This window comes from Pelecanus crispus, chromosome 13, assembly GCF_030463565.1.
Source record: "Pelecanus crispus isolate bPelCri1 chromosome 13, bPelCri1.pri, whole genome shotgun sequence".
Taxonomy (NCBI): domain Eukaryota; kingdom Metazoa; phylum Chordata; class Aves; order Pelecaniformes; family Pelecanidae; genus Pelecanus; species Pelecanus crispus.
Window position 1 is genome coordinate 9,862,889 of NC_134655.1, and position 14,476 is coordinate 9,877,364.

Consider the following 14,476-nt stretch of genomic DNA (forward strand, 5'->3'; position numbering starts at 1 on the left):
AGAAGTGGCTCTGTGATCTGCTGCTTTCATGCACTCGGGGCCTTGCTGGCAGCCTGCAGCCTGCTTGCAGACAGGTTACAAGAAGGCTGCAGACAGCCCGTCAGCGCCCAGAGCTGCCTAATGCCACGCCAATGGCACACTAAGCCACCCTCACCACGTAACAGCATGCAAACCCACCTAGCCGCGCATGTGGCGAGGGAGCGCGCACCGCGACGAACCGTGGCCGAGGTCCCACACTCACCTGCGGCGTGCCAAGCCCACACCTGCTCCCCCGGCACAGGCGGCTTCATACGCTCAAGATGGCTTCTGGCTATGCCTGTGGCTATGGCTGGCAGGTTTGCTCCATGGCTGGATGGCAAGGCTGGGCACAGGGGGTGCCTCCGGGCACCTGCACGGGCATCTGCACCCAGCAGTCAAGAAAGATCTGCCGTTTCGTATCCCTTTTTTGGGTGCCCATGACATGCCCCTGTGAGACAGATCCCTAGAGATAGGGAAACCTGCCAAAACCCTGCTCTGTCCGCCCCAAGAGTCCCTGTGGGTTTAACAGCCTACTGGTGGCAGGAGGTGCTGCCTGCAGCCACAGGGACTCTGCAGTTCATCCCCATCCTCTGAAGACCACAGAAAGTCCTGCACCGATCTCAGGAGGTTTCAGAAGGAAGCCCAGGACATTCTGCCTCTGTTTGTTGACTCAAATTACAGTCATGGGGTAGGAAATAGGATCACCTCCTCTTGATTAGAAAAAAGACATTTCTGCTTCCTCTGATTTATATGCACTGTTCCCACATTAAAACTGTCACCTGGATGATTGATCCCTGAAATTCGCTACATCACATTTCCTTTTGATGCTGTTTACTGAAAACAACTGCTTTCCCCAGCTAACAAGTCATTCATTCCGACTACAGTAATGAACCTAATTGAAATACACAAACAGGGGAAGAAGATGTTTAAAATCTACCAAGTATTTTGCACAGCCTTTCAACATTTTCTTTGCTTTTGCTCCCTTGACGTTCTATAGGTAATAAACCCCTGCTCACTTTGAAGGTTGAAACTAAATTTCATGTATTGCCTTGCATTCGGTGCTGCTGCGTGCAATGCAGATGCATGCTCCTCCATTACTGCAGGTCTGCATGTGCGTGCTTGCCTGCTGGTTCAACATACTTCTGCAGCAACGCTGGCAACCCATAAGGACATCAATAGCATCCCAAGATAACGTGCATATGCAAAACAGGAGGAAGTTTCCCACACTATTTAACTCTGAATGAATACTGAGAAGCGTATTTTATTTCATAAGCAAGAATAAGCCCATGTCTTTGCAAGCAAGTTGGCACGTTTGTTGCACGTGATTTCAGGTCTGGGTTAGTTTGCACCAGTTGCTCCTAGTGATAAGGGCATGGCCGGCAAAAATTCCCACTGAAATTTTATCCCCCCTACACGGAAAACCAGCAGGTTGGCTGGCAACCCCAGGGAGGTACCTCTGACAGATGGGAAACTCAACCCACGAGGATAAAGCCCTAAATCCCAGATAGGGACTGGTGGTTTGCAAACCTGCCCCCAGACAAACCTCACTGCCAACAGGGGACCCCAAAGTTGGGGTGTCTGAGGAAAAGCCTATCTTCTACTTAAAGCAAGGCAGATTTACACATACACAGCTGGTTGTGCACACTCCCCTTTTTCTTGCTGTACGATCTTGTTGCAATTAAGCCATGCTCAGTTTGGAGTGGTTGTTTTAATCTTCCATATTCAACCACTGACCAGAGCTCACAGAAGAAAAAATGTCTGTAGGTCTTGTAACAAAACCATGAACGATGAGCAACTGTAGTTTGGGAGAAGAAAGAGGAAGACTGGAGGTCAGTCTGTGAGTGGCAGAATTAAGGCGACTCCACCTCAGGGTAGGAGAGAAATGTGTCCTGGAGAGACTCGCAGAGACCCAGAGCTTAAAAAAGAACAGGAACGTGTGTAAATCCTGACCGAGACAAGCTGGCAGATGCAGACTATTAGGTGTACTGACCTTACTCACTAAGGAGCGCCCTGGGCCTACCACCTGGCTGTGCCTCTTTACTACAGACCCACTAATATGTTATTATGCAACTACAGTGTTAAAGACAGCCATATAACCCTTTTCCATGAAAGATGAAATAACAGCACTACAATTATACAAAAGATACAGAAGCAAAGGGTATTACTCACCCGTAATATTTCTTCCACACAGCTGGAGTCATTGGGAAGGGTAACCTAGGTTTAGAGAAAAAAAAGAAATGTTTAGTCAGGTGCTGGATGTAAAGTTCAGTGACTACAACCACACAGGTGAACAGCTAACAAGCAACTGCCTCTGAAGACCACTGTATCCACGCTTGCTGCCTACCAAATTTTCCAGTTCAGATCAACATAAATCATCAGCAGGGCCCATTTTGTCAAAAGTTGTTTTTTTCCTTCTGTGCTGCTTTGTGCTACTAACGACACTTTTGAAGCAATGAAGTACTCTGATTTCCTCACAGTTGAGAACTGGCACTAGAATTGCCTGAAACTTCTGTAATTGAAGAAGATCCCACTGTTACTCCTATCGGCAGCCTTCAGAGAGAAGGCGAGGTTTGGTTTAACTTGCCACACGCTGCAGCGAAGGACAGAGGTGATAACGGTTAGGAGAAAGCTGTTATCATCAACTATCTTATCCTACGGCTTAATAGGCTAACAGCCAAGAGAGCTCTTAAAACTTAAACATATACTGTAGTAAAACACTGGTTGGACTATAGGGGTGGCTGCTCATTTTGTTGTCCCTCACTTCATCAGCCCGTTGCAGGTTAAGTCTCCTCTGAAGACTGAACAGCACACAGGAATGCACCTTGAGAGGCTTGACAGATATTCCTTCTCCCCTTAGAAAGATGCGATATATTTATGCACACAACCATACCGACGCACACACGCAACAGTGCCCTTAACACCTTCCGACTGAAAATACTCGTTTAAATGGTACTTACAGTATTTGCCACAATCCCTTTCCAAGGACATGAGAGAGCACAAAACCTCTAAATACTGTGAACAATTACATAAACAACAGGCGGACATGACTTGAACATACAACCATTTTGTAGCACTTGCAGACAGTTATGAGGGTTCTTATCATGGGGGTACAGCAGAAGAGAAAGAGGCAATAATCAGGAAGGTACCAAAAAACAGGTAAGTGCTTCAATTCCATAAATATTCAGTGAGACTTTTCTGCCCGACGCTTCTACCTTATTGCCCTTGATAACTAGTTTGGTAAAAGACACTCATGACTAAATTTAATCCCTGTCATCCTAATCTGCTACAGAGCTTGACCAAAAGCACTGACCATGGCTTTCCTCCTATATTTCAGCCAGCACTAAGCTTCAAGAATAAATCCACACAGTGACAAAAGTCAAAGACCAGAAAGACCTATTAGATCACCAAGTTCATGCTCTGCTAATGTAGCACATTTTCCCCATTTCTTCTAGTACTGTGACCAGTGTGACCCCAAAACTGTAGGGAAATGGGTCTCCCCTTCCTAGTTTTCACTTTCATTAAAAAATAATCCAGCCACCAAGCCAGGAAACGTGAAATTACTACTCTACCCTTAACTGGTTTAGTGGTGGACTTGGTAGTGTTAGGTTAATGGTTAGACTGGATAATCTTAAAGGTCTTTTCTAACCTAAACAATTCTATGATTCTATCCCTTCCCTTAATAAAATATGGAGCAGTGCTGTAAACTATTTGGCCCTTTTTTGTGATAAGTGTTAAAATTTTGCTTTCAGTGTCACCTCAGCCTTTCTGTAGAGCTCTTTCCACTAATCTAAGTAATTCATTACTTCCCTTCACACTTACACAACGCACAGACATGCAGAATTATACTCCACTTTTCTCAAACGCTGTATGTCAAACTTTTGACTTCTTTCCTGATAAACAAGATTTTCCATCCCTTTGGCTTATTTCATCACTGTTCCCTGAATTTCCAACAGTTCATCAATATCTTGGTAAAGAAGTACTCAAATGAATATGACTACACTGCAGGAATATTAGTGATTTTTATCTACTTCAGCAACTATAGATTATAATTTTCTGTAATATCACTTAAAAACATTCAACAGACCAAATAAAGAGCCTTACCTTTTGTCCCTAGTTTCTACTCAGCTCAAATTCTACCTAACAAACCTAGGCTGGGAACTTCCAGTGGATGGTCAGCATTAACTGCAATAGGCATGAGGTCCACCCTCATACCACATGACTTGATATTCCAGCACTTCATTGGCCTTCCTTCATCCCCCTACTTTTCACTTAAATCACTCTTTTCCTCCTCCATACCTGTAAGTTCTTTGCTAATCTGTGTTTTCTGTATCTCATACCGACTCTCCATTCAGTGAGGAATATAGTTAACTTTAACCAAAAGATTAGCAAGCACGGGTATTACTGCAATGCGCAGCGGGATAGTGGGAGTACCTAGGTCTCTAATACACTCCTGATTTTTTTCACTGAAAAATTGGCATGTTGGAATATGGGAAAACAGAACAAATAACCCCCCAATAAGCTTGCAGTGTACACACCAACCACAAAATCTCTCACAGCAGTAACAGGAGCAGCCCAAAATCCAGCCACGTGAGTCAGACTGGGAAGAGTGAGAGCAGCAGAGATACAGGAGTCCTCTCTTTATTTAACGCCCCTCCCTACCACTACACGTGCCATTTGCAATGGTTAGCCGAGGTACCATGTGTACTCCTTTGTTTAGAAATGTCTTAACAGTGATAATTGTGTCCCTGACTATTAACACAGAGCAGAGCATGTTCGTACTTGTTTCACAATCCTCTCCCAATTCACAGCCCTGTTTAAGTTTATGCTACTTCAGAACTAATGATGATAATAACAATAAACATACCATTTTGCTTTAATAAAGCCCACTATATATAATGCAATCACAACCAGCTTCTGCTGGCAGCACTTGCTAATAACTTTAAATGCTCGTGCATCAATTTAATTGTGTTAATGGCAAAGAAGATTTTAATGGCTTGACAGAACTTTTGTTCCCTTTGGCATTGCTTTGTTTTGAATCACTGGTATTAAAGTAATGCAAGATGTCAAAGTGCTGTGATTGTCATATACGGAGATCCAAGTAGGAGCTAGCACAAAGAGGAAAACATTTAGATTGATGCAAACATTAAAAGAATAATTATTACAACATGGCTATCAGAGAGAAGATCAATGTAAGAGTCTTTCAGTACATTACTATTAATGGATTTCTAAAGAAATGAGACCATTTTTCTAAATTCATGCTACAGTTGCACATTCTAAGAGACTTGAAAGGCACAGATCTACTAGAAACTTAGTCTATCCTGGCAAAAAAAAGAAAAAACAACCTCTCAGCCTTTCAAAGTATGAATCAAAAATTGCATGTTTAATTGTCCATAAACACTTGCATTCAGCTAACAAGTGCAAACAGGCCCACATGGCACACCATGGCATCCCAGCATAGATTCATCAGGACAGAATGCAGCAGAGCAGATACAATATTCATCACCTTCTCAAGTACCAGCGCTATAACAAATTGTTATTAGAATTGCCATTAATAAAATGTCACGTTCCTCCTGTAGTTTAGTCAAGATTGGACATCCATCCCATACTACTACTTTCCTAATCTAATAAAAACCAAGTAGTTTAGGACCCATTATGTGATTCTCCACCCCCTCTCCTCTTCAGCTTTCATCAGTAATCACATTCTAAAAAGGAGGGCACAGCTTGCATTTGTGCATGCTTTTGGTGCTTTTCTTCCTTTGTGAGCAGCACGATCTAACTCAGCCGAGACGACAGATTCCAGGAACTTGGCTTCCGTAAGACGCATTTCACATCATGAGCTCTCCTCTCAGCCGGCAGTGCATTCATGAACCCCAGACTGAAGAACAGTGAATAGGTAAATAAGCTGCAGACAGACGTCCTGAGGTAACAAAACTTCCATCAAAACAAAAATATTTACAACAGCGACATGCTACACCGAACTCATCTTCCAGTTACTTTTTAATCTGGCAAAACTCTTTTGCATCAAAATGCTTCATGTTTACTTTTAAATATTACTTGCTAAAAAAAAAGGAAGAAGAAAAAAGGAAAGGTCAGATAGCCAAAATATTCCACCTAATACAAGCCAGTATTATAACGCTCTCTTCACATTTCGGTCTCGCAAGAGAGAGAACAGAACTTAAATGATGTGGAACCAAAGGTTTAATATATGGCTTGGATGGCTCAGTGCTAAACTTTAAAGGGAGGGAAGGAGGGCAGAAATCTAAGAGTGAGGGAACAGTAGCCTTTGATGTTATGGAGATCAAATGACACTGGGTGAATGGTTACAATATCTGATGAGTCATGTTGATCTAACCTTCCATTTATTCATTCAACAGTTCCTTGACCACTCTTACCTCCTGGACAATTTATAACCCGCATGAGATCAGATTTTGGTTTTGCGGCACAGAAAAATCGTATAAAGTCTCCTTCCCCTGTAATTTACATCCAACAGCAGGCATTTCTCAGAAATGTTAGCAACAAAATCTTCCAACAGACTTGTCAGAATAGTTCTGAAAATTCAAATGTAGTGTCAGAAAGCAGAAATAGACAACGAATAATGTCTTTGCCAGAACTCACCGACTAGATTTTTATCTGGATAAACTGTTCGTGAACAATCCCTCTGGCTTTATTGATGCACAATTGGCATTCAACAAGTAATCTCTTCTTCCTATCTTTGTTTTATTGGAAAGATAAATGTAGCATGTTAAATGAATGTAGGAACCCCCTCTCGTTTCTTGCGTATGAGCACCTACGTGCTCATACCTCAAGAGCCCAGCTTTCATCGTCATCTCCTTTAGCAAGGAACCCATTTTGACTCTGGGGAGATGAAGCTCGTACTACTGTTTACTCCTTCGAACACAAATTGATTTTTCACTTGCTAGCATTAGAAGATCCTGTGCGTGAGCCTTGATTGATCATTTCCAGTGTGCGCTACACAGTGATAAGAGGAAAACACTTAGAAAACCAGAAGCAGCAAAACCAGGACTGTCAGCAGAAGTCTTGTCCTACGAATGCCTTCAGCTCCTGCCAGGCTTCCTATTAACAGAGGGTGCTTCTTTTTTTGGTTAATACAAGTGGGAAATGGATCGGGCAGTACTAAGAACAGCAGGGTTTCCAAATACAAGACATTGGACTAGATGACCTTTGAATGTCCTTCCAACCTATATGAACCTATGATTCAATTTTTGCAATATGCTCACTACAAATCTAAGAAGATGCAATACTTCACCTGCGCCTGAATGGAGTATATACCCACGCCTTTCCAACAGCAGCTTTCGTTTGATTGCCATCAGGATTTCCTTGCATGCTCAGGCTTCATTTCCCCTCTTCAGTCATTCCCTACATCTCTTCTGGACTTGCCCCTTTTCAGACAGCAGCCTGCCCCTCAGCTGCCATCTGACTACACCTTTCTCCTCCTGAGGAAGGCTGTTTCACGTTTACTTGAGGTAAACTTCACACCACTGCTCAGAGCCCACTGTTCAAACCTCCTTGGGTTGTTTCACAGTTCATGCCTTTGTCTGTTTCCTATCTTGCTAATATTTCATCCCCAAAGGGTCATTCATGTTAAAGACACCTGAAATAGATGTCAAACTAATGTCACTAGCTGGGAGGATCTTGGCTCTTCCTTACTAACTCTAGTGCAAATGGGTAAGAATGGGAGCAGCAAAAGAGCAAGGAATGAATATTGCAATCTGAGTGGGTTTGTTTTTTTTTTTTTTTTTTTTGTGTATTTGATATTCATGAGGTTATCACCAACATATATTAGGACTGTATGTTTGGGCTCTGGAGGAAACTGAATGAAGTCAAACATGGTGGTATTCAAAAAAAAACCAAATAAAATTGCTCCCTTGGTATTCAAATACATATATGTGTTTTTCACAGGGTTATTAATTCTCAAGGGAGCCACTTGTGGGTCCCAAATAATGTATATCCACTGTTTTCTTTTGGTACCTCCACCATCCTGGAACCAAAATACCATGAGAAGACTACATTTCCCATTATTTCAACCCCCAGAATATCTCCTGGGGCTTATTAAAAGGTCTGTGAAAATATATACTTTTTATATATATATATAAAAAGAAAAATTTGAGAGAAAGAAAAACTATCGCCTAAAACAAAATACAGAGAGCTGCTCCTCTGTTCCCCCTTAATACAAATACTGCAGAAGCAGTTGTGTCAAATATGCATTTACTGGAGAAACTGAAAACAGGAAAAAGTTAAAAGGAGCGGACCTTAATTCATTTCTTAAGCTAAGACAGCCTGGCCTGCAGTCAGTGCTGCTCTTCCAGTGGTGGATGGAGAAGTTATGCCTCTTCCCTCGAGTAAAGCACATTAGCTAGGAAAAACAACTCGCTAGTGTGGTCCAAAACGTGACCGAATCAGACTCCTGCTGACTTTAGTGAACTTCCCAAAAGGTTGCTGGTTCAGAAGCCAAAACTGCCCACAATGGGTACCTTCAGTTTCACACAAAAGCCAACAACTTGAATATGCTCCTCTCCAGTCACCTAAGAGCTCGACAAAACGGGGCAGTTACACCAGGCTGGGGCACTTGGGCGCTAGCCCGCAAACAGGAAGGAATTGTAGTTTGATTTCCCTACAATGAACTCAGCTTACAACGACCTCCCAGTCAGAGCAACCCCAACTGCAAGGACAACGTTTTGTCACTGGCGTTTAGTTCTGCTACAGCAACTTTTAAACCAGACTGCCCTGGATGTGACAATTACATTTTTCTTGTTCTTCCCAGTGCATGCTGTTTTTAGCCCATTTTTTCTTTTTCATTTCTTTGATGTTTTCTTTTAACAATACCATTTCAATGTTGATCAGCATGAAATAGTCTCCATGAAAGCACAATATGCTGATGTTCAATTTAAACTCAATGGTTCTCCATTATTTTCATGCAGCAAATTGCCAAACTCTAATAGAGAGGGAAGCCTGATAAAGTGATCTCTCACTTCAAGGTCTCCTGGGAGTTTTTCAATGTAGGTAAGGCTGCACATTTTACTTATGGAATATTCTGAATGTAGTATTTTAGAAGCTCGCCATGATGATAATACCAGAATAACTGGTAATGTCAGTATTCAGCTGGGCCTCAACAGAAGTGGCATTTGCAGTACTTAATTTTTGACCAAAACACTGGCTTGCACAAAGGCTGTTACAAGCATTTAATACTGACAAAGAGCATGGAAATTTGGAACGTCACATTTTCTTTTTTTCTTTCTTCCTTTATTCCTTCCTTTCTCTCTCTGTCCCTCCTCCGACGACGACCGCAAGCACTAATTTACTTGCATAACATAAGTACATTTTCCTATGTGCCTTGGTATTTTCACCTTATTCTGGAAGAGGTTACCTTATACATTTCCATTAAATTGATGATAATAGGCACCCTGACCTAAAATGCCACTGTGCACTTGTCCACTTGGAACATCAAAGCCTGACTAACAGACTGTGCGACCCTCTGGTGCGGTGAGATATATGGTGTGGCAGAAATAAAGATCAAGTGTCTGTTTCTTGTCTTACTTTTACCAGCGTGAATGAAGTCTAACTCCTCGGAAGACAACGAAGCAGTATAAATATAAAAGGAGTGTCAAGGGAGTTCAGCTTCCAAGGCTATTTGCCTTCAGTTAGGGGGATGGAAATTAGGCGCCGTATTTATTCTCAGTGTAACACTTTGAGTAGAACTCCTTGGAAATCATTCACCATCCCTTTACTATACATAGCTGTCTAAGGTTAAATCCAGCTTGGAACTGGATCTCCCTTAAATGTATTTTAGGTTAGTGGAAGGTGGTGTCTGCTCCCAGCACACGCCAGCAGGAGCGCAGCGTCAGGCAGGAGCGGTGAATAGCAGCAAAGTCGCCAGGTCAGGCCGCGGCCCTGGCGACACGACTAAAACTCCACTGATGTCAGTGAAGTTGCATCAGTGTAACCTGCAGCATTATTTGACCTCATGAATCCAGACTGCAACATTTCTTTTGAGGTTTTAAAGAGGAACCTTTTACAGCATCTGTTTGCATCTGACAACACCTTTGCTGTGGCTACAAGCGGGTGGCTCCGCCGGTTACCTGTTCCACTTCTTTTTTTAAAGCAGGTATGAATGTCCTCACCGAATAACGTACTCCTGGGTTTTCTTTGTGCAGTAGTCCGCACAGCTTGGAGCCCAGTGCTGGGAGCCAGACTAATTGCTCGGAGCTTGCTCGCAAATCAGTTGTTTTCATACGTCCCCCCACGGCAGTCACGACTCGCGGATCGCATCCTCGGCCTGTCTTCAAAAGAGAGGGCCAGAATTCACAGGGCAAGGACACGGTCTTGGCCGAGGGAAACAAAACAAATGCATTTTGAAATATCTTAGCGTTTAAATACCAACACTACCTGTTAGCATAACTAGTCCACACAAATACATTTTTTACATAAACTTCAATCAATAAATGAAATCCCTATATGAAATAAAAGCCATTTTCCTTTTATTAATACTAACAAAACAGCCCATTTAATGACTGTGTCTTTATTGGGATTGGATCCAAATTCAGACTACATTAAGGGCCAGATCTCATGCTCATTAAATAGTAAAACACGTGATTATCCCAACCGCCACTGAACGTCACAGTTATCACGCAAAGGGGGAGCTAAAAGAACACTTTTTTTGGACAGTACAGAACTTAGAACAAAGAAAATCTGATTTTGAATGGGATCTTTATGGCCTCCCTTTTAGTTACATTTCTAATTAAAATGCTTTGATCTATTAATGCCAAGGGACACTGCTAAATGTATTCAATGCAGAAGTCACATACTTTTCCTGAGCTCCCAAAATCTCTTAGATCTGTGTGCACTTATGCTGCGTGCGGTTAAACCGCTCACTAAAATGAAAAGATATCTAAGAATAACTCACTTCCATTAGATTTATAAATCACATTAATTAATTCTACATCTCCAGTGGTGTAGAGACCAAACTCTAATGTGAGATCTAATTAAAGAAAAGGGAAAAAAAATTGGAATTGAAACACAGAAGTAACTGTTTAGCCTCAAATTAATGAGGCGCTATGCTAAGCAAGAATGTCCATAAATCCCTAATGAGGATTTTAAACACATTAAAACTTCCTAATACAAAGTGTTTGCCTTCCTTTTATCCAATAACAAATAAGCCAATAATTTTCTGCCTCTAAATGACACTATTAAATGTCATGGCATGTTTTATTTGACAAACCCTCCATTCAAATACAGTAAAACCAATTAATTTGCCTGCTGTGAAATGTGTTTCTTGATAGCTTTTATGTGATTTTTCTTCTCAAAGAAATGTAAATAGGAGGTCAATGTAGGTGCCTGATTTTGCTTAAAAATATGCCGCAATAACTACAGATTTTCTAGTCAGTTTGCATTTCAAATGAATTGAAAGATAACCTCCATTTTCAGGTCATCAATCACATAATGGTCTCCTGATAAGTAAACAGTTACAGAGTAATAGTTTTATTACTAGGGAAATGGTCCCGTATTTGAGCCGTGATAGTTGCAAAATTACCACTTTGTTCTGTTATAAATAAGGGTTCGCAATCAGGGTGCTTGCACCCGCCGGCGGTCAGCGAGCAGCGGCACCGCGCACCGCCGGGCGCTCGCAGCCATCGGCCTCTGGTTCTGCACCGCAGTTGAACTCCACGTCTTTTAAGTGTGAGGATGGCGATGTGTTACCTTTTTTTTTTTTTGGTCAGAAAAATCGGCAGAGCAAATAAAAAATAATTCTGTGGTTTCAATGGTCCCCTGGACCCCACTTAGTAGATCTCAGCAGAGAAAAGCAAGACCGTGTTACGACTGCCCTGCAATTAAGGCGTATCTGAATCGCCAAAGCTCTTCTAAGGTTCTCTCATTGGGAAGATCAGCCTACTAAAAAGTACACATTTTATACTTCAGAAACACACTTTTTTCAGTCTGTGCCCACTATGCAAACTGAACCACACCGTAAGTTGAAGGCAAAATAGAGGATAATGCATGGCATGCCATGCTTTATGGGGCCTAACTGAATGCCAATTAATCTTTACAACATATGTACAGTTCCATCAGCTCTTGCATTGCATCATGATCACATGGAGACTGTGGTTTCTTTGCCTTAAGATGGAAACACAACTTGAAAAAAACCCGCGACACACCCCATACGCACAGGGAAGGAACAGGGAATTAAATAAAACAAAGATGCCCACCAGCGCTGAAAAGGACGTAACTGCCCACTTATTTAATCGCCTGCAAGAGATTGCCAACCAGAACCAGATAATTTATGTAGCATACCATGACAGCTGATTTCCAATTTGCAATATCTTGTATGCGTGTTTCTTATTGAAATAAGCAAAGCAAATCTGCAACCGCACTGGGAAGAGCAGTGCCAAGACTGCCTGACGTGAGCAGGGCCGCTGAGAAGCGACGCTGGGACAAAGCGAAGGCAGCGGGAGTGCTCTGCAGCTCTGTTAGCCGCCAGCCCCACCACCGAGACACGCGGCCCCAAACCCTTAGTCGCTCCTTTTGTCCAACAGAAATTCCTGTTACTATTGCCAGAAATTTTTGCTGTAGTGACCTTTCCGCAGGGATGTCTAATTTATATTTATGTATTACTATCATATAAAATGACAGAAGTATGTATCCAAATAAGAGAAAAATGCATTATGCAAATATCTGTATTTTGCTCCTTAACCACAATCTTATTTAATAAGCTTAGGAACTGAATTGCAGCAGTTTCAAAACGTAAATTGAAGAGACCCCTTGTCTTGCCTGAACAGTGTGAAAAACATGCTCTTTCTATACACTCTCAGCTAATAAAAATTCCCAAATTAAACTTTAAAAAATATTTAAGTAAGAACTATGATGCTCGATACAGTCAAATATCAGGAAATCAGTTTCATGATGGATACAAGCTTTTGAGCTTAAGATACCGCATACTGTAACCTGTATTTTGCTCACTTTGAAATCCGGTGTTCGTGAAGTCTGAACTAAGCTCCACCTCTCCAGAATGCAGCTGTCCACATCTAATTTCACTGATAAAATGTAAATTAAAAATTATGTATATTTTTGCAAAGGATCTAATATAATATCCCACATCAACAACTTTTACATCTACTTCTTAATCGAGACATTGAATTGGGCTAAGACCACCTGACATTATTTCACTTCTGACCTTTTCAACTGTCAAAGCAGACAGATTTTTATCCTACAAGATTCGAGCCAAAGCCTCAAAGGTGCAGTGCCAGAGCATTAATCCATTTCACTAGACAGTCATTGAAATTATAATTGAAAGTTCAACTTACTTTAGCATTTTATGCTGAAATACTTCTGGCAGCCCAGGGCAGAAAGTCGAAATCTGGTTTCCAATGGAGACCATTTCCAATGGTTTCTAAATGTTGGCAGTGAAATTCCTTATTATCAAAGAGATCAGCAGATGCCGGCTTCCATTAATTTACTTTCTGTGACTGCTGCTCACTTCAGGAAGCCTTTCCTTACCTAAGGACGCTGACCTGCTGCAGGATCCCATCAGAAACGGCCTAGGAAAGACGCTGATTTATTAGGAGACTGGGAACACTTCAGGGAAATTCCTTACAGCAGCCAGGGCAGATCCCATCCCTCCATTTATTCTGACTGACGCCATAAGCAGAAAACCAAATCTGCACAGAAGACATAATGTAGATCTGTAAAAGCTCCAAACTCAAGCTAAACAAACTGACCCATGTGTATTACACTCTCAAGAGCAACTCCAGAATCTGAAGTATTGGTAGACAGCTTTGCCTCTTCACCAACAGGTTGTCATAAAGGAAAAAGGACTTTTGAATCTGAAAATAACATCACCATTTTAAGTAGTCAGTGCACTGTAAATCCTTTATTCTGGTATTCTGGAGCTGCCCAGAGGTCTTTGGCTGGGAAGTTCCCTATAAATAACAATTTATTATTCTTAGACTAATCTCAAAAGCTATCTAAACAAGCATTTAAGTTAACTTGGAAGCCATGTTTCATTAAAACCTAAATGTCTTTTTTCTTCATTTTTACAGTTGGGGCTGACTAGTAATTCTTGGCATCTTATCCAGAGGCTAAAAAGTTTCCTTTTGGGAGCGGGAGGAGGGAACAGGGAACATGAGATCTAATACTTATTATGCAAGGATAGGTAATTTTATCAGTGTTTTCAAGACTACTATTGTATTTTCTCTATAAATTTTACTGTCTATATCTGCACAAGGTCCCTTAAATCCTTAGTGCCAGGACATCAGCCCTTTAATTCAAAGCACTGAGAAATAACGCTGCAGCAATGCATGAGCAATGAGAAGAAAACAGCCCTGAAGACCACATTAACTGAGTGTGTGTTGCGTCTCCTTGAGGCGCCGCGATCTTAAAGCTCAGCTCTCAAAGTCAGACCATTAAGGCAAGGAGAAAACAGACCGGCTCCCAGGCAATGCAAATC

At 41.7% G+C, this 14,476-nt stretch overlaps 1 protein-coding gene across 1 annotated transcript in view; it reads right to left on the reverse strand.

The window, feature by feature from the left end:
* Positions 1–14,476, reverse strand: part of AFF2 (ALF transcription elongation factor 2) — a 254,917-nt gene that overhangs the window by 153,521 nt on the left and 86,920 nt on the right. Inside the window, exon 4 of the mRNA XM_075720780.1 lies at positions 2,188–2,232. Within this exon, the coding sequence (XP_075576895.1) occupies positions 2,188–2,232 (45 nt within the window). The remainder of the gene's footprint in view (positions 1–2,187; positions 2,233–14,476) is intronic.